The sequence below is a fragment of the Sminthopsis crassicaudata genome, chromosome 2 (genome assembly GCF_048593235.1).
Source record: "Sminthopsis crassicaudata isolate SCR6 chromosome 2, ASM4859323v1, whole genome shotgun sequence".
In the NCBI taxonomy this organism is placed as follows: domain Eukaryota; kingdom Metazoa; phylum Chordata; class Mammalia; order Dasyuromorphia; family Dasyuridae; genus Sminthopsis; species Sminthopsis crassicaudata.
The window spans coordinates 615,983,403-616,007,637 of record NC_133618.1 but is presented as its reverse complement, the minus strand read 5'-3'; the positions used below and the strand labels follow the sequence as shown (position 1 = coordinate 616,007,637).

Below are 24,235 nucleotides of genomic sequence, written 5' to 3'. Positions count from 1 at the left end.
TTCAGATAGAAGATACATGCCATAGTCTTGGCTCTCCAAAAGCTTATATTCTTAAATTTTTGTTGTTGAGTTGTTTCAATTCATGTCCAAATAATAAAGAGTTGTGACCCCATTTACAGTTTTCTTGGCAAAGATACTAGGTTTGCCATTTCCTTCTTCAGCTCATTTTACAGTGGAAGAACTAAGGCTAACAGGGTTAAGTGATTTGTCCAGTGTTACATAACTAATAAATATCTAAGACCGGATTTGAACTCAGGAAGCCTTACTTCAGACTTAGAACTCCATCTACTGCATCACCTAGCTGCCTAGCTGTTCTTAAATTAGTGTGACACAAATCACACGGATATTATACATTCATTATATACACAGATATTACATGGTCCTATTAACATAGTAGAAAGACCTTTGCAACGGACAATAATTTGAAAAATTATGTAAGATAAATCTCCTACCTTCAGTAAAATGTCACCAGCCTGAAGTCTTCCATCAAGATCAGCAATGCTTCCAGGGGAAATTGCTTTGATCAGAAATGAGTGGCCATTTCTGCCACCTGTTAGGGCAAACCCTAAGCTCCCTGTCCCTCTTTTTTCCAAATCAACTTCAATGAGATGATCCTATAAAGACAGAAAAATTAAATCTGAATTAAATAAGATTTTGGTCTAGTCCAATTCCCCCATTTTACATATAACAAGGTGATACATCTTACATCTTATTCAATATCTATGCCAGAGACACCGGGGAGCCACCATTATTAAGTTGAGGTCCTAAAGACAGAATTTTGTCCCCAAGTTAAAATCATTGGTATCCACTAGTGAAGGACAGCCTTGACTTGGTAACTCTCTTAAGGTTTAAAGAACTCTTTGAAGTTAATCAAATACTGCAGACATTATAAATCATCATCAAACATTTATTACATGTCTTGCTTAGCAGATTGTAAAGTTCAAACAGAGATCTAATATCTAGAAAAGCCCATGGAATTAGGTGTGGAATGAAAACACATCTCATACTTTATAACTATGATGCAAGGAGGGAAATAAAATTTTACTCATAGAACATAAGAAATTCAGTGAAACAAACTCATACCAAGAAGAGAATCTGTTAAATGGGAAATTGCCATGCATGAAAAATATTGTCTGACTAAATACTGGAACAGTCTGGGTTCCTTTCATTGGAATGGGATATGCTGAAAGCCAATATAAGTGAATTTTTCTGTATAATCTGTAACATGTTGCATTTATTTATAAAAGCAACAGGACACTAGCATTGAGAATAGACAACAGCTAAACATTTATCTTCATGAGTCAAAGGTGACATAGGACAAGAAGGCAGTGACTGCTGGTGTTTGAAATAGAATCTAAACATAGTTATTAATACTATTTATAACTTGAGATGTTGGCTCTAAAACAAAAGCTGTTTGTTGTTATTGTTGCTGTTGTTGTTGTTGTTGTTTTTGGTTTGCTTTTAATAAAGAAAAATGGAATCCTAGATTGGGGGAGGGAGTGGCCAGAACCAAAACACTTTTATAGATGGAGAGGGTAAAAGGAGAGAGAAAGAAAGACAAATAGAGAAAATAATATTTAGGCTGTCTAGTGCAATTCCCTCATTTAATGTATGACAAGATGAGGTTCTAAGAGGTAATGATTTGTCCAAATGCACACAGCAAAGTCAAGATCTGAACCCAGGTCCTCCAAATCTTCTTTCCACTGTGTACCACACTGTTTCACTATAAAGTGCCTTCCTTCCCAATGAATTTGATGTAAGTGAGTTACAAAGAACTAAAACTGATGTTGACTTGCTTAACTTCCATAATCCTGGAGCTTCTTAAGGGGCTTCTTAGTCCCCATCTCTCTCCTCTTCACCCCTATCCCATTCAGTTCAGCCACTCCAACATTCTGAAGCCAATGATGGTCCAGAAGAGGAAATGTAGGGATATATTTCATCTGCTCAAACAAGTCTTCAAGAATCTACAGGGCTGCTTCTTAGGGATCAAAATGTGGACTCCCTCTTCTCCTTCAGATAAACAATGATAATTCTTCCACCATTAAAAGGGACCTAAAAGATGCTAATTTCAGTGCCTGGTTTTATAGTCAGAAATCAACTCCCTTTTGCCAATTCCTTTCACAAAGATGTCTGGACAATGCTAGAAGCATGACATTTTCTACTTACTGTTGGCTCTATCTGAGTCACTAATCTGAAAGGGGAAAAGAAAAACCAGATGACTCACTGCTGATGCAAAAGTCTGACCCAAAATAGCCTCTCTAATTCATTGTCATGAATCTTAGCAAGAGAACCAAATTCCACGATTCATATCACTGTTATCTTGGCTCCACTGTATCTGGATATATATATCATTTAGCCTGGAGAAGGGGAAACTTTTTTATTTGTATTTTTATTTATTTTTTTAATTGAGGCAATTGGGGTTAAGTGACTTGCCCAGGGTCACACAGCCAGGAAGTGTTAAGTGTCTAAGGCTGGATTTGAACTCAGGTCCTCCTGACTTTAAATTTGTACCACCCAGCTGCCCTGAAAGGGAAACTTTTGAGAAATTTTACTAGTACTTTCAAAGTGACTTCCACTCAATTAATATAAGGTACCTACTTCATGTCTGGGCATTTTGCTAACAATGAAATGGCCCCTCAAGAAGCTTATACTCCATTGGGGAGAAACAACATGGACACAGAAAACAACTACAAAATACTGAAAATAAAATAAATGGGAGTCATTAACAATACAAGGGGACCTGGAAAAGCTTCCATGTTAAAACAAAAAATGGACTAGATTTGCTAAACTTGCCTCCTGGAGAGCAGAACTAAAGCTAATTAGGTGTAAGTCAGAGGAAAGTAATTTTTCTCTTCACAGTAGAAGGAAGAACTTCCCAAACAAATATGGCTATTAGAAAATTAACTAGATTGCCTTAAGAGGTAGTGAATTCCTTGTTACTAAAATTCTTCAAGATAATTCCAGGGAGGAGATTCATGAAAGGAGGAAATATTGCATTAAATCAAGACCTCTTTAACCTGGGGTCCCTTAATTAACTATCAAGTCTAAATGCAGATCATAGCATACAGTTTTCCATTTTTCTTTCTTGTGGTTTTTCCCTTTTGTTCCGATTCTTCTTTCATTTATGTTTAATATGATTATACTTTATAATCTATATATGTTTGTTTGGTGCAGGGGGGAAGAAGAGGGAGGGATGAAGGAGAAAAAAAATCAAAATCTTTTAAAATTAAATATTGAAAACTATAGAAAATATAAAAAAATACAGGTCTCGATGCCTCCAAATCCCATATAATATACCACCTAGCTGGCTCAAAGGGGCCTGTGGACTGATTTCAGGAAGTCAGTGAACGTGAATGAGAAGAAATTATCTATTGATTTTCACTGACCTCTATCTAAAACTTAGCATTTTCTCCTATTGCAATTTAAAAAGAAAAATTCTACTCTGAGAAGGTTTTACCAGATTGACAAAGGGTCCATAACCCCAAATAATTTAAGAATCTGTATTAGACAGGAGAAAAGATCTCCCTGCCTCTAGAAATCAAATGTATTTTCTTTAAATTAGTGTTAAGCTGGCAGATTTATTTTCTTTTAACTCATCTGCTAAATGTATCTTGTGATTCCATGAGTCATATCATATGTATATGGTAACAATGAATCACTAAAAATGTATTATGAACCTATCATATGCCAAACACTATACTAGCTGGTTAGGATACAAAGAAAATAATTAAATAAGTCCTGCCCTCAATATGCTTACATTCTATCAGATAAACCATACATAAACCAGCACATTAAAATATAAAAAGATAAATGCAAAGTAAATTAGCCTTGACCTTTTCTTTCCCCCTACTCCATTTTCCTTGAATGTCCTTTTTCATTTCCCCAGCATCTCTCCCCCCCAAAAAAAAAATTCTGTTTATATTTTGTATGGGATTTTGTATTGGGAAAGTATATGTTTTCCCAATAGACTATAATATGCTCCTTAAGGACAGGGCATGTTTCATTTTTGTCTCTGTATCACAGTACCAGATACATAGTAGGGACTAAGTAACTGCTTACTGATTGAAGTACTCTAATAGAATCAGACTCCAAAGCAGAACAAACACTCGCCTTGCACAGAACAACATTCTTTAGAATCATGACATCCCTTTATTAGTTTGGAAGAAAAAAAAATGCAGGACCTGTATGAGCTATCCAACTCTTATTTACCCTGATGTTCCTTAATAAAACACCATGAGGTAACGGAAAGAATGAGCTGTGAATCAGGAGGGCTGGGCTTGAGCTCCAGAACCCCAGTTATTAGCTGTGCCACCTTGGAGAGGTCGCTTAGGGTCTCTGTGCTTCAGTGATCACATTTAGGAAATGAGAGTATATATAGCCTGGAGGATCTCAAAGATCCTTGACAATTTCAAAATTCCATGACTTTAAGTACCTATAATAAATGTTTCCAAACCATCTACAAGCAGAGATTATTATTCAAATCAGTCCACAGATACTATCAACCCAATTGAAGGGGTATTGCCAGTGGCACCTGTGTATTGTTCATTGCTCCTGTGGTGAGGAAAAAAAAAGATAGAATTTACCTCTGTGGCCAAGGGAATTCAGTTATTTTTTATTTAATGTGGGGGACTAGATAGGACTGGCTCTGTAGCCTCATTGATAGAGGCATCTTCTGAATAAAAGAAAATTCCCTGCATCAATGAAAATCAGAACTTCATCCCAACTTTATAGATTTAGAGAGTTACCTTGGGCAATTTGAGGTAAATTGATTTGCCCAGAATCAATCAGCTAGTATATATCTGAAACAGGACTTCATACTCCAGACAGGTACTGCTGCCTCAAAGGCTGACTCTCTCTTCACCACCCCTGATGTCTCTCATGCATATTATTTAGCACATTTCATACGGTAAATATCAGAAATGTTAGTTACCACGCTAAAATATAAGAACTTAAAATTCAGCTGGTGAGAATAATTTAACTCAACAAACATAAAAGTCATGGTTCTAGGACCACATGGGATGCATAGATAAATGTCCTTCTTCCTCGGATGTTTAGGTCAGTTGCATCTTCCTTCATGGAGGTTTTTTTTTTTCTTTAAGTTCTAAGTGATTTTGTTCCTCCTTGAATCTTCATCCTACTATGTGTGCTTTGCCTGTGTGTTTATATTAAAATTCAATTCAATTCAATAAACAACGATTAAGTGTTTACTATGTGTCTATGACTATGGAGGGAAAAAAGAGTGCATGCATGTATACAGTAGGCCATTTGTCGAATTGAATCCTCTCTTCTGGGTGACCATTCTGTCTCAAGCCAAGCACCTACAAATCTGAACTTCTTAAGATAGAAAAATTGTTTTCCTAGAAAGAAATCCAGTAGAAAAAAGCTTGGCCCTACAGTCAGAACATCTGAGATCAAAGCCCACTTAAATACTTTCTACTGATTTGACCTTAAGCAAATTCCTAAGCCTCCAGAGTCCTCAGTTTTACCACCTGTAAAATGTGATAGACATTTTAGATGTGATAGACAGACATTGCTTCTAGCTCTCTCACTGTGCTTTTAAAATATTGTTGCCAAACAGTGCAAAAAGAGAGGCTTTCTTAGAAATGAATGCAGAGGTCGACACTCACTTGTCACTGCTTTCAGTGATACCAAGAAAATCTGTGAAAAATAAAGCATCACAGGATTTAAGAGTTAATAGGCACCTCAGTGGCTTCTGATTCAACCCAAATACAAAACATAAGTGAAAAGTAGTTATCCAGATCAACTGTGATGGACTTGCCTCTTTTCCATAATGAGGTAATTCAAGGAAATTCCAATAAACTTGGGATGGAAAACGTCTTCTGCTTCCAGAGAGAGAACTGTGGATCTAAGCATAATATTTTCACCTTTTGTTGTTTTTGTTTGCTTAAATTTTTCCTTGTATTTTTCCCTTTTGATCTTTTTCTTGTACAACATAACAAATATGGAAATATATTTTAAGAGAATTACACATATTTAACTTCTATCAGATTGCTTTCTGTCTTGGAGAAAAGGGAAGTAAGAGAAGGAGGGAAAAAATTTTGGAAACCACAAGTTTTACCAAAAAAATGTTGAAAACTATCATTACATGTATTTAGGAAAATAAAATACTACTGGGAAAAAAAGAAAAGTGATCATCTACTCTCTTCCTGAAGACCTCCAAGCGATCACTCCCTATCCAGGTAGAACATTACACTTTTGAACCCTTTTAGTGACAGGAAGAACTTCCTCATCAAAACTAAATTGATTTGTTTGTAAGCTCTACTCATTACTTCTAATTCTGTCCTCTGGAACAAAACACAACAAATGTTGCATCTCTTCCATATGACAGCCCTTTAAGTCCTTGAAGACTGTTATCATATGTATTCTTTTCCAGACCAAAAACCTCTACTTCCTTTGACTCATCCTCAATTGACATGAACTTGAGGTTCAAAGACCACTGTACATTGTAAGATGATATTATAGTAGCAATGCTGATCCATTCAATTTAATGAGTATTTTTTAAGAACTTACACTGTGTACTAGCCTGGAGATGATAAATATTTAATTATAGGGGAAAGGAGATATGGTGTGCTCATAGGGAAGAAACACAAAGTAATTTGAGACAAGAAAAGATATTAAAAATTTGGTAATGAGAGAGCTGGGATTGGAAGGAATTTTGCATAGGAATTAGCACCTGGAATCAGCCTTCTTTAAAGATTACGATTTTCAGAGACAGGTGAGGAAGGATCCCACTTCAAGCATAAGGAATGTTCTGTGAGGATCCAAGGAGGAAGGAGACGGGATGTTGAGTTTGGAGAGGGGTTAGTAACACAGATTGACTAAAGCACAGAATGTTTGAGGGAGAGTGATAGGAAGTAGTCTGGCTAGGTAGGTGGAAACCAGACTGTGGAGCATCTTAAATGCCAGTCTGAGAAGTTTGAATTTTGTCCTAGAGCCAATAGGGTAGAAGATGATTTGAAGGCATGAGAATATGTGAAAATTAATAATGGAAAAGGTAGAGAGAAAAAGAAAAAAAAAGACTACCAAAAGACCAAGAAGGTGGGCCTTATATAGTCTTCTAGATTTGTTGTTGTTCAATTACATTTGACTGTGACTCCATTTGGTGTTTTCCTGGCAAAGATACTGGAGTGATTTGCCATTTCCAATTCTAGCTCATTTTACAGATGAGGAAACTGAGGTGTAAGTAGCTTGCCTAAGGCCATACAGCTAGAAAGTATCTAAGGTTAGATTTGAACTCAGGAAAAAAGTATTCCTGACTCTAAGCCCATACAGCTAGAAAGTATCTAAGGTTAGATTTGAACTCAGGAAAAAAGTATTCCTGACTCTAAGCCCAGTACTCTCTATCCACTGTTCCACTTAGCTGCCCCAGTCTTCCAAATACAATTATTCAAAAAAAATTTTTTCCATTGTCCATGTGTAATATGAATAAGCTCTTGTTTGAAATTTCATGTTAAATGTATTAAATTTAAGAGGCAATGTAGAGCCCTGAGTTAGGAGTCTGGTCTTTACTTGTTGATAATCACGTATTAAGGATTATAAATATTGAAAAGATAGAGCTGCACCAGTTCCTCCTCCTCCTCTTCCTCCTCCTCCTTCTCTTCTTCTTCTTCTTCTTCTTTTTCTTCTTCTTTCACATGTTACTAAATGGGCAACTAAACTTCAAGTCAAAAATGCCAGTGCTCAAATTCTGACTCAGAACTTTCTACTTTTATAATGCTGGGCAAGTTACTTAAACATGTCATACCTTCAATTCCTCATCTATAAAATAAAAGCTTTATATTTGATGGTTTTAAAAAAAAGAGTAGAGCTGAAAGTGATTTCAGAGATCAGAGTCCAGCCTTTCATTTTACAGATTAGGAAATTGAGGTCTAGAAAGTTTAAGTGACTTCTCCAAGATCATGGAGTAAGTATCCATGCAATAAATAGAGAGCTGGCCTTGGAGTCAGGAAGACCTGAGTTCAAATATAGCCTTAGACACTTAATAGCCGTATGACCCTGACCAAGTTACTTAACTATTCAATTAAGTTTCCTACAGCACCTAGGTACAAGGGTTGATGTAAGGATATAATGAAATAATATTTGAAAGTTGCTTACTAAGATTACTTCCTATGCAAAATTTGCCCTGATTCCTTTCACTCACAGCTCTCCCATTACCAAATGATTGATAAATTTTCTTGTCTCAAGGTACCTGGCATATAATTGTGTCCTTCCTTTTTATGTTAAAGTGACCGTTAGCATGATGGACTGCCTAAATGTATGTATGTGTCCCTCTTCTTGCTACAGAAGCATTCAGGATATACAAAGGATTACAGTCTTCCAGTTTTCAGGTCTCCTCTTGACCAGTATAAAGGGAGAATAATTAATAGGATAGCACAGGTGAATGTTACTTAAAACTTGAGAAATTTATAGAGAATTTAAGCTACATTCTTTTGGGAGGATAGAAATCAAATAAACATTTATTAATCATATAACATATTCCCTTCCCAGTTTCAGGAAAGACAAGGAATTATGAAATGAATTTTAAAGGATTTGGGAATAATAAAGATGTTCAAAGATTGAATTTGTCAAGGGGAAATTCAAGAAAACTTCAGAATTTGGAGGAGGGCTGGAGAAAGAGAAGGAAGTTGGCAAGACAAAATAGCTAAAAGACTAGCATGGTTAGGAAAAGCAAGTTGGATTTAATTGTCAATGCACTAACAGATGAGAAGTCACTAATGAGATGAGAAGGAAAGTGATAACAAGTGATGAAGACTTACACAAATTTTCAGGAGAAGAAAGGATTGAGGATCTCACTTCCAGCAGAGTGTGATATCTGTACTTTTGCCATATTCAAGTAATAGCTAACTATGCTCAAAATGAAGACTAATCTTGCTTATAAAATAGGAAATAAAAGAAAAAAGGAATACCCTCCTGCTTTGTCATCCTTTAAAAAAAAAGCAGGTCAGTTGGAAAATGAAGATGAAAAATGATCTGTAGAAGCAAAAGTATTCTTGACCAGTATCAGAACTAAGCAATAGATAGGATGCTATTTCCAAAACAGAGAGAACAGTTGACTCTATTATTGAATTGACCATGAAACCTTAGGTCAGCCATTTAAATTCTCTTAACTAATATGATATCTATGGTCATAAATGAGGAGTTTAAAGTGGCCCAAGAGGCCACCTTCTCCGCCCCCTTATTTTTTTTCAGATTAAGGAAATTGGGAGTCAAAGATTTTAAGTGATTTGCCCATAGATATTCATATAAGCATCAGAAATGAGATGTGAACTGAGTTTCTTTATATCTAAAAAAAAAAAGTGGGAAGATGTGGATTTTAAAAATTCTGAGGTCCTATACAGTTCTCTAATCCATGAATCTTTGATTTCACAGGTCCAGTTTCTTTCCATTAAGACAACAGATTTACTTTTCTCATCTTTAAAGTAAGAAGGTCAAACTAAATAGTGTCTAAAGTCCCCTTCCCCAGATCTAAATTCTAATTTTCTATGTTCCAAATGACCTGAACTTTGGAAATATATTAAAAGATCCCTGACTGTGTCTTTATTTTTAAAAAGCACGCATAACAATAGTAGTACTAGTAGTAGAAGTAATATCAAGGGCAGCCAAGTGACACTAAGTAGAGTGTTGGTCCTAGAATGAGAAAGACTCATCTTCTAGAATTCTGGTCTCAGACACTTACTGCTGTATACCTAGTATGACCCTAGGCAAGTCACTTAACCTAGTTTGCCTCAGTTTCCTTTCCTGTATAATGAACTGGAGAAGGAAATGGCAAACCATTCCATTATTTTTCCCAAGATAACTCTAAATGAGGTAACAAAGAGTTGAATATGAATGAAAATAGCAGTAATAATAATTAGCATTTATATAGTGCTTTAAGGTTTACAAAGCACTATATGTGTATAAGATTATACATAATTATATATTATAGCTAAATCTTAATTTATATGTATATATACATATACATATTGTGTATGTATATATACATATATATACACACACACAAATATATATATATATGTAAAATCACTTGATCCTCACAACAACCCTATGAAATAGATGCTATTATCATTCTTATTTTACAGAAAACTGAAGCTTTATGAGGTCAAGTGGCTGCTTGCCCAAGATCATATAGCTAGTATCTGAGGTAAGATCTGAACTCAGATCTGACATTCTATCCACTGTACCGTCTTGCTACCTTTCTCTTATTTTTTCCACTCTTTATGAATAAGGCATTTTTAGCTCAACTGAAATAATATATTTTTCTTATAAAGCAAAATTCATTTGACATAGAAGACAAGCAATTCATGTCAGGTCTATTAACTGGAGCCACTTTAAACTGACCACTTTAGTCTAATGGGTTGCAAAATGACAAGCATCTTCAGAGTGAATTTTCAGGATCTCTTCTCTTCCATCTGCGGGCTCTGTGGATATATTCAACCTCTGAAGTGTCTGCAAATCAAACTGTCTCCAGTAATAACCAAAATCTGCCTTTGCTTGCTGCTCTCCTGTGCCTCTGATTGCTACCAAATGCTGTTAAAGAGCCAGTCCCAGAAGGCACAGAGATGGCTTCCTGGGGCAGCTTTTTAAGAGGGATTTCACACTCTGTGAGGCAACAAGAGGAAAATTTATGGATTTCAGGACTTGCTGAATATCCACATTCCAAGCGCTCTTCCCAGAGATGCCAACAGCCATCCAGTGTTCAAACCAAAGATGGGATAAATTCTGGGAGTTATTTAAAAGCAAAATATGCCCTCCCCAAAATGACAGGGTATAATTTACTTGACAATATAAAGGGGAGGGCTTATTCAACCATAATATGACTGCCCTTTTTTTTTTTTTTTTTTTTTACCAACACACTTTCCTCAATACTCAGATCTCTGTGACTAAAATGCCATTGGTTCCTTTTCACATTATATAATCTAACTCATAGTATACAGTCAGCTGGCAATTTCTGAAGCTCGTTGCTATTAACTAAGGCTGAGAGATCAGGATCCAGGAAAAAAATTAACAAAAACCAAAATCATAAAAGACTAATTTACAATCCAAATACACAATACTAGTTTTTGCATTAATAGTGAGTTGTGATCAGAAGTGAAAGTCCTTAGCACAGGACATTGCTTTCTAAGATTATAATCACTTAAAAACCCAATTATAGATCAAAATGTTGACTAGAGACAAAGCAAAAGGAAGTAAGTCCATAGATACTTTCATCAAACAAGAGAACTGGACTGAGTAATCCATAGAATCACAGATATAAAATTGAAAGGAATCTTCTACATCGAATTCCTTAACTGTAGAGTTAAGGAAACTGGAACCAGGAAAAGTGGTGACCAAGTAAGCATTAAGACATATTCTCTAACTCCAAAGCGACAAAATGTAAGGGTTTTTATATTTTAAAATCTCAACATTTGTCAGGGTAACCAGCCCCTAGAGGGGCTGGAAGGGATTAGGCCCCTCATTTTGAAAATTTGAAAATTTAACAAAGGTTAAATAATTTGACTAATATCTCACAGGTAAGGTAGTAAAAGTCAAATCTAAGATTCAAACCTAGTCCCTTTAATTCTATAGAACCTCACTGCTTCTGCTCTTGGTATGAGAAATGGAACAGCCTAGAAGAAAAGGTCTGGACTTGTAAGTGGGGGGGTTGGATTCTACCACTTACTAGCCATGTGGCTATGTGGGCCTCTTCTGTAGGTCAGTTTCTTACTCTACAAAATGAGACCATGGATAACACCACTTGCTTTATCTATACCAGGCTACTAACTTTAGAGTCTAAAGCTCTGCATTTTCATTCAAGATTTGTCAATCACTATCCATGTGACCTTAGGCAAATTATTTAACCCCTATTGGCTTGGGTTTTATCTTGATGATTTTCTCCTTTGCCAAACTCACTTAATACCTGCTACAGTCAGAAACAAAAGTAGTGATAAATTAAGAGGATTTGTGACTTAAAGCATGATCAGCTTAAGCACAAATGTCTAGCCAAAAAGGAAAACAATCCCCATCAGAAAGAAAATTTCACTGGATCAAGGATAACTGGCAGCCCATTGTGAAGTTTTGCATTTCAGTCTGTGAAGATCTGAGTTCTTACCTCAGTGGGTGGTGAATGCACTGTGCTAGATGGCAGGGCATAATCTTGTTTCCTCAAGTCTTCGGCTGTAAAAATAACAAGCATAAAGATAAAATGGCAAAGTCTGACCCCTCCCAGATATGTAGTCACATTTTCATATTTTCAAAGATGATTGTGAACCTGGAGTAAGGTTTCTGAATATTGTTGTTATTATTAGAATCCCACACTTTCCTATCATACAAGCTTACATTGTTTATACATTCTTGTTCATTCTCTGTTAATTAAGCCTACATGTTCATTCTCTCTAGTTTATTCCTCCTACAGAAACCTTTAAAACTTGGTGTTGGAAATACTTGGATAACCGATTGTGTGTGTGTGTGTGTGTGTGTGTGTGTGTCCATGCGTGCTAGGAATTCAGTATGTCAGTGGAGGTATTATTAACCTACTAATAATTAAGCTACACTCTCTGAAAAGTTAAAAATTAGTATTACCTTAAGGAAAATGTAGATGGACAGGGTGGCTGTGAACAGGCTGAGAGAAATGGCAAACAGAATAATAAAGAAATGCAATAAAAGTCTTGCTCAAAAGAAAAATGAGAAGTGAAAAAGAATAGGGCTCAATTACATGGCATGAATGAGGAACAGCAAAGGGATGAGACAGAGAATAATTCGTGACATTGTTTATATTCCCAGCCTTTCGCATAGTATTGGGGAAATAACAGATGCTTAATCAATGCCTATTATTTTAGTTAATCTCACTTGGTCCACTCACACTTTGCCTTGTGATGTCAAGAGGAAAAAGAAGAAGAAGAAGAAGAAGAAGAAGAAGAAGAAGAAGAAGAAGAAGAAGAAGAAGAAGGAGGAGGAGGAGGAGGAGGAGGAGGAGGAGGAGGAGGAGGAGGAGGAGGAGGAGGAGGAGGAGGAGGAGGAGGAGGAGGAGGAGGAGGAGGAGGAGGAGGAGGAAGAGGAGGAGGAGGAGGAGGAGGAGGAGGAGGAGGAGGAGGAGGAGGAGGAGGAGGAGGAGGAAGAGGAGGAGGAGGAGGAGGAGGAGGAGGAGGAGGAGGAGGAAGAGGAGGAGGAGGAGGAGGAGGAGGAGGAGGAGGAGGAGGAGGAGGAGGAGGAGGAGGAGGAGAGGAGGAGGAGGAGGAGGAGGAGGAGGAGGAGGAGGAGGAAGAAGAAGAAGAAGAAGAAGAAGAAGAAGAAGAAGAAGAAGAAGAAGAAGAAGAAGAAGAAGAAGAAGAAGAAGAAGAAGAAGAAGAAGAAGAAGAAGAAGACTTCCAGCACATTGGGTGAACCCTTGTGCTGAATTTATAGAAGACATGGACAAGAATTGAACAGTAAGTCAGGAATGAGTTATGGTCTGCATGCCTCAGTTCCTCCTCTGTAAAATGAGCTGGGGAAGGAAATGGTAAACCACTCCAGTATCTTTGCCAATAAGACTCCAAGTGGGGTCACAAAGCATTTAACATGACTGAAAAATGACTTGAGTGACATAAACCAGTCACAGCACTAAGTGTTAAAGATACAATAAGAGCCAAAAGACAGACTCTGACTTCACGGAGTTACAATGTAATAAGAGAGACTGTAAGTAAACAAATATATACAAAGAAATCTATATGCAGGATAAATAGGAAAAAATAATAGAAAGGCTCTAGAATTAAGAGGAGTTGGCTTCCTGTGGAAGATGGGATTTTAGTTAGACCTTAAAGGAAATCAGGTGCTTGCTCCAAAGTTTGCATGTTGAGGATGATATAGACAAACCATTACCACATCTAAGTAAAGCCTTCCCTTTTTATTTCTTAGGCTCTGGAACTAGAAGGGACCATGGAGGTCATCTAGTCTGGAAGTATCCAATACATGACCAACAGGCTACATGCAGCTCATAATACTACCAAGACACAAATCAGCTTAAAATCTAATAGAGAAATATTTAATGAAATAAAAAGACCATAAATCATATAATAATATGTTTAAAACTAAAGGTAATACATGACCCACAGAGATTCTGATGCTCACTTTAATGCCCTTGATTCTGTTTGAGTTCAACACTATTGATCCATTCTAAACTCTTTATTTTGAAGTTAAGAAAACTGAAATATAGAGAGGGAAACTGACTTCCTGAAAGTAAGGGACAGAAGGGGATTCCATCACAGGTGATCTGAGTTTTCATCTGGTACTCTTCCTACTGAGGCTCTGACATTCTGTATGCCATCCTTAATGTTCTTCTACCAAATGAGCATCTGCTATAGATTTGCTGTACGTGAACTTTTCTAAATTCGGCTCATTAATGTAATAGATTCATCAGTTCTCACTAACTACCGATTCTTAGGATCATCAGAATGATTTATGTAATTAAATAGCATTTCATTTCCCTGTTACTCTATTATGATTTAAAATTTCCATTTATAAATATTGAGAAGTAAAGTTACAATGAGCAAATAAGATCCTGGGCAGATTACCCTGATGGTCATTTGTCTGTGACGTACATATCCCTCCATTATAGGACAGAAAATGGACAACTAGAAAGTACACCAGGCCCACAGTCTGAAAGACTCATCTTCCTCTGTTCAAAACTTATCTCAGACACTTGCTAGCTGTGTGATCTTGGGCAAGTCACTTAATCCTATTTGCCTCAATTTCCTCATCTATAAAATGAGCTGGGAAAGGAAACAGTGAACCACTCCAGTATCTTTGTCAAGAAAACTTCAAAGGGGTCATAAAGAATCAGACAAGACTGAAATGACCGAACAAGATCAACAATATGAAGTAGAGAAATTAAGTAGTCATGAGAAGCAGTGAGCCATCTGTCACATCCAAAAGTTATTTAGGAGTCCTAGTATTATGTAATTTGCCTGACCTAGTTTGTGGAGAGTATGACAGAGAAGCTCTCACTGTAACTAAGCTTACATCATTCTCTACATGCTTTATTTTTTTTTTTTTTTTGTAAACAGAACATTTACTTATTTTCAACAATTTGCTGCAAAGATTAATATGGGGACTTGTAAAAGCTCTGATCCCTGGCAGAAGGGATTATCTGATATAAGGTCTTTTTTATGTTTTTTCCCCCAAAATAGTTAAGGCAGAAAGTTCAACAGAATTTTTAAAGCCCCAGAACAGAGTAACACAAGAAAAGAATGGGATGGATAAGGCCTCTATTTCATCTGTATTTCAGTACAAAAAAAAAAAAATAATAATAACAATAAAACAATTCAAGATAAACTCTAAAACCTGAAGGGAACTTAGTGGCCATGTAGTTGAATATTCTCATTTTACAAATTTTACAAATTTGGAAACTGTATCTCAGGACAATTGGCCAAGATTATGTAAGTAATAACAGAAAAGCTTGAAATCAGATCTTCTTACATTAAACTCACCAGATCACATGAGATTTACATCTTTTCCAAAATGATATAAACTGATAAATGTTAGTCTTGATACACATCTCCGTCTATACAAGGGTCCCTCACAAAAACATAACTACAATCCCCTCTTTTTCTAATGTCTCTGAAGCTGAAGACATAAGGAGGAGAATAAATTCTAGATGAGATTATTCAAGTTTGTCTCTCCAAGTTGTCATTCACAATGACTCTTATTTAGTCCCAATACAGAATACTGATCAGCCATGTTGGCATATAGAGTCATATGCATTATGAACAAATACAGTAATCCAGTAGGTTGTTCTAGTGACCTGCAGAGAAATGCCTCAACGGTATGCCCCTGGCAATCAAAAGCTGCTCTACCTATGTGCTTTCTGCAAAGGTCACTCCCTGCTAGAGCAGGCTGCAGGGCTTCAGCAATGTCTTTCTACACTCCTGCTTATCAGACAACTTGGATAGAAGTAAATCCCCAGGGGGAAAAACAAAGATGCAAAACAAAAAGATGTAATGGAAAACCAGAAACATAGAGATTTTGAAGGTGAAAGATAAAATAGAAACATGATGCACAAGACAAGGGACAAAAGGGTATATATCCTGAAATGCTCAGAGGGTCTTTTTCTTCTCTTATAAATCATGTTCTTTATATATGTATATGTGTGAATACCTCTTAGACCATACACACACACACATACACACACACACACACACATATGTGTCTGTGTATCCAATGTATAATGTACAATATACATTATATACATAGTTTTTATACACCTATATTCACATATATTGTGCAGATAAGTGCTAGTTAGGTAAATGCAGAGAGAAAGAGAGGGAGGAAAGGAGAAAGGGAAGGATGGGGAGAGAGAGAGAGAGAGATGGAAGTAACATATAGCTATATAAGTATATAGGTAAGTAGGTAGGTAGATAGATAGATAGATAGATAGATAGATAGATAGATAGATAGATAAAAAGATGATAGATTGATAAGTAGAAAGACAAAAGTAATAGATAGCAATATGATAAGTAAAACAGAGAATTAGAGAGATAAATGGACAGGTAAATTGGTAAGTAGGTAGATACTAAAAACAGTGTATAGGTAGAAAATAGATTATAGATCTATAGACTGATAAGTAGCTAAGTTGATAGATAAATGGTAGATAAATAGTGCATCTGTTAAACACTGTGCGCCACATACCATGCTAAGGGCTGGGCATACAAATACAAATAAAAATATATAGTCTCTACCCTTGCTGCCATCCCCCATACCTCATGCCTCACCTCCTGGCATGAAACCCCAAATCTCTACAACCCTTGTCAGCTCAAAGCAGTTAAGAGGAAATCATTGCCCCTTTTCCCACATGCATCTGGAGGTGACTGTTTGGGGGGAAATGAAGAGGGGACCCTGCCACTCTGAAGATCCTTGGAGAAAATCTTCAACTCTGCCTCAAATGAGGGACACTGCCCGAATCTTTTTTTTTTTCTTAAATGAATTTAAGCTGTAGCGGCTTGAGGGGGGAATGATGTAGGTTAAGATTCCTTTCTAATTCCCAAACCACATGAATTCCAAAGAGAGATATCCAGGCCCTCCCATCCCCCATTCTAATGATCTGTTTAGGTTTCCCAACCCCCACCCCAAGCACAAACAGCTTCCTCCTTATCTAAAAACACATTGAATTCTATTCAAATTCTAACTTGGCAGAAGCCCAAGCCAGAGGTCAACCTGGGACTCCACCTATGAGCCCCCTCAGATTACCAAAAGCCCCCTATTATAAAAGGGGCAAGACTGGAATCCACTCTTTGTAGAAGTCCCAAACATAGCATTCTGACACTGGTCATGTCAAGGGCTTCTGCCCACCGGACCTGTAGCTCCGATGCCCTCTTATCTCTACCCTCAACTTTACTAACTAAACTTTACTTCCAAACCCCACAATAAACCTCTTTTATCAATCTAGGTTTTTGGGTCTGTAAATTCCTTTACAGGGGACTCTTGCACTGCTACTAGAGCTCATTTAACTTTGTATTCTTGTGCCAAATCCAAAGGGTTTGCAGGTTATCTCTATTTGACTCCCTGTACTGTGAACCTGCCACTAGACCTCAATTAAACCTAATTTCATTTAGATACTCCTTATCTAATTCTCATCACCCTGAAGGATAGTATATTTTAATGAAGAAATATAACAAAAAAAAAAAAAAAAAAAAAAAAAAGGATGGGGCCCAAAAGGGCAAGCCTGCTGGAGAGGAAATGGAAAAATTAGATATGAGCTAAGTGATCTTCAGAAAATAATAGTAGAGAGAGAAAAATATGCATCTGTTTAGACATTCCATTGTTTCCAAAAAATATCATCATGGCTCTGGTCCTGACTTTCTGGCCTTCTCAACTCTTTAGGCTCATCCTACAACTTGGTGGCTGAAGCCTCATTACTTAGAACAACCTAACTCTTGTGTGAACTGCTCAGCCTGACATAATTTTTCACAAGTCTGATCCACAATCTTTTTTTTCCAATTGATAAGTTGCTTCTGGATCTTCCATTTTATAAAAAGAAGGGCTGAAGCCAGCCTGAATTACTTCACCAGTCTATGTTCTAAATGTTTTGGTAATCAAAAACATTCCCTTTTCACTGAGAACCTTTTACCTTCCTCTCCTTCCAGATCCTTTTATAGCAAGCACCATTTTGTGTGTCTTTTGTCAATTATAATGAAGCTACAGAAGGGCATGTTTTGTTTTGTTTTGTTTTGTTTTTTGCTTGTATTTGTATACCTAGCACTTAGTGCAGTAGCTGCAATAGACTAAGCACTTATTAAATATTGTTTCCTTCCTTTTTCCTCTTCAATATGACTTTATGATATCATTAAGATTTGTTGGGATTACCACTCAAGACCAAAATATGGTAAATGCAAAGATTTCTCTTACTGGAGAAAAAGAGTTGAGAGCAGAGGAACATTATATTTTAAGAAGATGTGAAGGATATAGAGAACTGACCATAATTTATAAGAAACCAAACCATTCTCCAATTGATAAATGGTCAAAGGATATGAACAGACAATTCTCAGAGGAAGAAATTGAAACTATATCCACTCACATGAAAGAGTGTTCCAAATCACTACTGATTAGAGAAATGCAAATTAAGACAACTCTGAGATACCACTACACACCTGTCAGATTGGCTAAGATGACAGGAACAAATAATGACAAATGTTGGAGGGGATGTGGGGAAATTGGGACACTAATACATTGCTGGTGGAGTTGTGAAAGAATCCAGCCATTCTGGAGAGCAATCTGGAATTATGCCCAAAAAGTTATCAAACTGTGCATACCCTTTGACCCAGCAGCGCTACTACTGGGATTATATCCCAAAGAAATACTAAAGAGCGGAAAGAGACATATATGTGCCAAAATGTTTGTGGCAGCTCTTTTTGTTGTAGCTAGAAACTGGAAGATGAATGGATGTCCATCAGTTGGAGAATGGTTGGGTAAATTGTGGTATATGAAAGTTATGGAATATTATTGCTCAGTAAGAAATGACCAGCAGGAGGAATACAGAGAGGGTTGGAGAGACTTAAATCAGCTGATGCTGAGTGAAATGAGCAGAACCAGAAGATCACTGTATACTTCAACAACGATACTGTATGAGGATGTATTCTGATGGAAGTGGAAATCTTCAACATAAAGAAGATCCAAATCACTTCCAGTTGATCAATGATGGACAGAGGTAGATACACCCAGAGAAGAAACACTGGGAGGGGAATGTAAATTGTTAGCACTAATATCTGTCTGCCCAGGTTGCATGTACCTTCGGATTCTAATGTTTATTGTGCAACAAGAAAATGATATTCACACACATGTATTGTACTTAGACTATATTGTAACACATGTAAAATGTATGGTATTGCCTGTCGTCGGGGGAGGGAATAGGGGAGGGGGGGTAATTTGGAAAAATGAATACAAGGGATAATATTATAAAATATATATATATATAATAAAAAAAATTTAAAAAAAAAAAAAAAAAAAAGAAGATGTGAAGGGATTCACCTATACTCAAAAGATAAAAAAGACCATTAAGGAAGCTTCCTTGGACATCCAGAAATGGTAATAAGAATGCAAAGAAATATCAAATAACTCAGAACAAGTCTTCAATGCCTTCTTTTTCCCTGTAATAATAGTATGGCTACTCCAGGAACCTCTGCCCTTGGAATTCTCTTAGAATCTGGCCAATAAGTTGTAAACAAAGATGAAGTTCAATGAGAACAAGGAAAAATTCAGTGAGAATGAGGAAAAAATTAAAGTTTTTTAAAGCTTGATAAGAAAAATGGACAATTTTCCAGGCCAGGAAAACAACAATCCTCTCTTTGTGAACTACAAACTATATAATGCCTTTCATAATAACCTGGATTGGTTATTTTCATCTACTCAGTTCAACTCAAGTTATCACTATGGATAAACCCCTGTGTGCCAGGAATTCAAAGATGGGTATGGCATAGATCACACTTTCACTGAGTTTACAATATAATAGAAAAGAAACAATATAGAGACAAATAATTATGACAAAGGGAAGCTATGAAAAATGTAAAGGAGAGATGCAAGGAAGTGATATAAACAACTGGGAATAGAGGGGAAAAATCAGAGGAGGTGAGATTTGAATTGCACATTGAAGGGAGGAAAGATGTCTGATATACATAGGAGAGGAAGAAGTTTGTGCCCAGAATAAAAGTCCTAGACTCTGAGAACACACAATTTAAAAGATAGACTGCTGAGTACAGAAGGTAAAGGGGGTTCACAGCTGCTTGTAATTGTTAGTTATTCCCCAGATTGTAAAAAATCATCAAAACAGACTCGATGCTGAGTTTAGCATGGAAGCAATACTTGGCCTCTGCACATATTTGTGATAGAATATAAAGCAGTTGTGAAATGAGTGAATTAGAATGTAAGTAGTGTTTGTGATAAAATGCAGAGCAGAGGTTGAGTGATTTAGTCAGTGCAATTTTCTGGAAGTAGAGTGTTTGTTATAAATCAGTGTGTCTGAGTGATGGAGAATGACTGGACAGCAAATGTGTGGCCAATATGTAATCCTATGGTTTGAGAGCAGTGGATTAAGAGTCTTGCACTTAAATTACTGGAGAATGGAAAGACTGGGGGCTGAAGTTGGGGGAGGCTGATGCTTTCCCTTAATGTTCTAACTCTTGAGAACATAGGCAACTTTAAGTTCTGGTATCCTTCTGATGTGATCTATGACATGGGATTTGTCACTAAATGATGGCAGGCACAAAAAGTTGGGGTTCAGTCATGTGAAGAATTCATAATGGCCATTCTCTTTGGCAAAAGGTAGATTTATTTAGGGGAATGGGCTACAGACATACAATAGACACTGGGAAGGATAAATATGAAATAGTTTGAGAGAGCATATAAAAGACCAATTCCTCAGTGGAACTCACAATTATCTAGTAGAAAGAGAGCACTCCAGGAAGTTGGGACATGCTCTTAGCTGGCAGGCTAAATCCTGAAAGGGACTTAGCACTCTAAAAGAGTTAGTTAGCTATAAGTAGGAGAAGTGGGGTTGAGAAACATAGTCGGGTTGAGAAACATAGTTGAGTTAAGGGAGATACCATGTGGCATGAGGGAAGGGGAAGGGGAAAGACACCATGAGGCAGAGTGCCATGGCTAGCTGTCCTAAAGGAAGGTAGCAGCAAAGCCATGGGCCTTAAATTGTTTTATGGTGAAAATTTAGCCTCAGGGTCCTGACATAATTTGGATTTCTGACTGAATTATCTTTAGAGGGTGGAACTAAGAAACTAAATTGATCTCCATTATCAGAGCCTTCCTCCTGCTTGTATCAAGGATTAATTTTTATCAATTCTTCTGTTAACCACATTGAAGACCTCATCACTTCCACATAACATCAACCTTTAAACAATGAATAAATCATAAAGGAGGGAAAAGGACCCACATGTGCAAAAACGTTTGTTGCAGTTCTTTTTGTCATGGCAAAGAATTGGAAAATGAGTACATGCCCATTAATAGAGGATTGGCTAAGTTATGGTACATGAAAATAATGGAATTTTTATTGTCCTGTATAAAATGATGAACAAGCTGGCCTGGAAAGATTTACACGTACTGATGCTAAGTGAAATAGGCAGAACCAGGAATACATCGTGCAAGATTGTATGATGATCGGTTTTGAAAGAGTTGGTTCTTCTCAATGGTTCAGTGACCTAAGGCAATTCCAATAAACTTTGGATGGAAAATACCATCTGCATCCAGATGGAAAACTATGGAGACAGAATGTAAATCTATATTAACTTTCTCCCCCTTTTTTTCTGAATTTTTTTTCTCTCATGGTTTTTCCCTTTTGTTCTGAACTTTCTCTCCCAATATGGTCCATAAGAAAATTTGTCTTTAAATAGTATTTACACACATATATTGTATCTAGGTTATATTTTAACACATGTAAAATGTGTGGGATTGCTTGTCATTGGGGGGGAAGGAATGGAGGGAGGGGGGGATAATTTGGAAAAATGAATAAAAAGGATAATATTATAAAAAAATTACTCATGCATATATACTGTGGAAAAAAATTCTAAATAATAAAAAAAGAAAATGTGTCTTTAAAAATTAATATACTTGTACAACCAGAAATACATGCAGATATATATATATATATATATGTATATATATCTTAGCAGACAAAAAAAAAAAAATGAGGGGAGAGCCATGGAAGATATAAACATTTTACTGGCATGGTTCTACACTCCTTTGAAGTCACAGATCATACATTTATATCATAATTATAATGGTAGACAGAAGCTGAGAGACCTAAGCCCTAAAGAGGGTAAGTGACCTGCCCAATATCATACTCAAAATTCTACAATTTTCTCCACCGCACCATGTTGTCATCCCTTCTCTACACTAGAAAAGAAGTCAATAAATCCAATATCTAGAGATGAAGTTGTTTGTGTACCATACCATGGCAAAGAGACAATATGGACAATAGGTTAATGTGGACCATTACCATCTTGTTTATGACTTATTTCTACCATTAAAAGAAAGGAGCATGAAATCAAAACTCTAGAACTGGAAGACACCTTAGAGGTCATTCTATTCAACCCTTCTCATTTTACAAATGAAGAAACTGAGGCAGAAAGAAGTCAAGTATCTCATCCAAGGACACAGTTAGAAAATATCTAGGGTACTATTCTTATGTAGATCTTTCTAGGCTTCCAAATCCAGCACTTTCCTTCTTAGATCTACATACTCAAATTTGGGCTGAGGAATATGAGAGGTGGCATAGTAGGCGCTCCCATTTGAAAATCATAACCCAGTATCTCTCTAAATTCTCATGTGATTCTCCTCATGGAGACACCATGTACTAGAAAAGGAGGGCTTTTCTATTTTGAGTTTCTTTTGAGGCTAGAAATTTCTAACAGGATAGATGAATCTCACCTAGCTTTAGCAGGGAAGCCACAATTCATGCAGTCAGCTTTTGCAATAGATAAGAAAAGGAGAGTTATACATAGTCTGATGTACATTCCAGATTACACAAGAAGACAGTTCAAAGAATGAGAACTAGGAGAGCCAAAATCCCATAGCTTGGAATTCTGAAAAAGGAAATTAGCTAATGAAGTACAGGGAGGCAAACAGAAAAACAAATTAAAAGACAAGGAAATGGGCCATTAGAGACAGGCACTCTGACAATAACAAGAAATCATTAGGAAGTTTAAATTATGCTCATTATATTTTGTCTAAGAAAGAAGGGTTGTGTAAAGGTTGTGACAAGATTTCTTTAAAAGATTTCTATCCAAAGTCAGGAAAATAAAAAGTTAGGTGCATAAAGGAATAAATAAGTTGTCTAATAACTTCATCTTTGCAGAGCACTTCCTTCACTTTTGATAAATTTGGATAAATGAGATGTTCTTGTGTTAGTAGGGATCCACCCAAGACTGCTTTCCCAAGCTCTGTCTCTGACAAAAATATTCTTCATTCTTGACACAATACTGCTTCAAAAAATAGTTCACTTTTCTAGCAAGTAAGACTATTTTGTGTCCTCCCAATGGCCTTTACTTGATGGGATGATTACACCATGATTCTGGATATATTGGTCTATAGCAATCCTATACAACATTTTTATTCACACAATTTAGAAGAAAAATACCTAGAAAGAAGGAGGAAGAGGTAGGTTGGACAAAACTGGTGACTCCACTGGTATAAGGAAGTCCCCATGAGGAAACTCCTTTTATTGATGCAAATGGATATTTGCTCCACAAGTTATAGTTTGATAAGAGTCCTAGAACATTTAAAAGTTAAATGATTTGCTCAGGGTCATAGTCAATTACAGGGTATCCCAAAAAACTTATTGATTATTGTACTAAGATTCTAGATGTCAGAGGTATAGCTAAAACTTGAAACTTCCTGACTCTGAGACAGCCTCTCTAACCACTGCAACACCTTACCTTTCAAACAATATTATAGCTACTTCCAACTTAGTACAAATAATGAATTTCCCTTACAATGGCCCAATTTTTGAATTTTTACTTTTTAAAGTTATAATTATTTCAAATACAATAATTGTTTCCCAATGAAAATATTCAATAAGAATTTGAATAATACAACCACTTCAGGATTCATTTTCCACACTAATTGGGACATAGTTGTGTCTCAATAGAAAACATTAGAGTTGACCTTCACAGGAACCAAAAAGAAGTGTATTGGAATAATAGTAGACATAAGTCTAGTTAGCCAGCCTAATAGTAGTATGTAGAGTATTAGTTTGGAATTTATG

General features: G+C 36.5%; 1 protein-coding gene across 1 annotated transcript in view; it reads right to left on the bottom strand.

Moving 5' to 3' along the window:
- Positions 1-24,235, bottom strand: part of FRMPD2 (FERM and PDZ domain containing 2) — a 298,804-nt gene that overhangs the window by 69,313 nt on the left and 205,256 nt on the right. Inside the window, 2 exon segments of the mRNA XM_074296140.1 lie at positions 453-614; positions 12,110-12,174. Of these exon segments, the coding sequence (XP_074152241.1) occupies positions 453-614; positions 12,110-12,174 (227 nt within the window).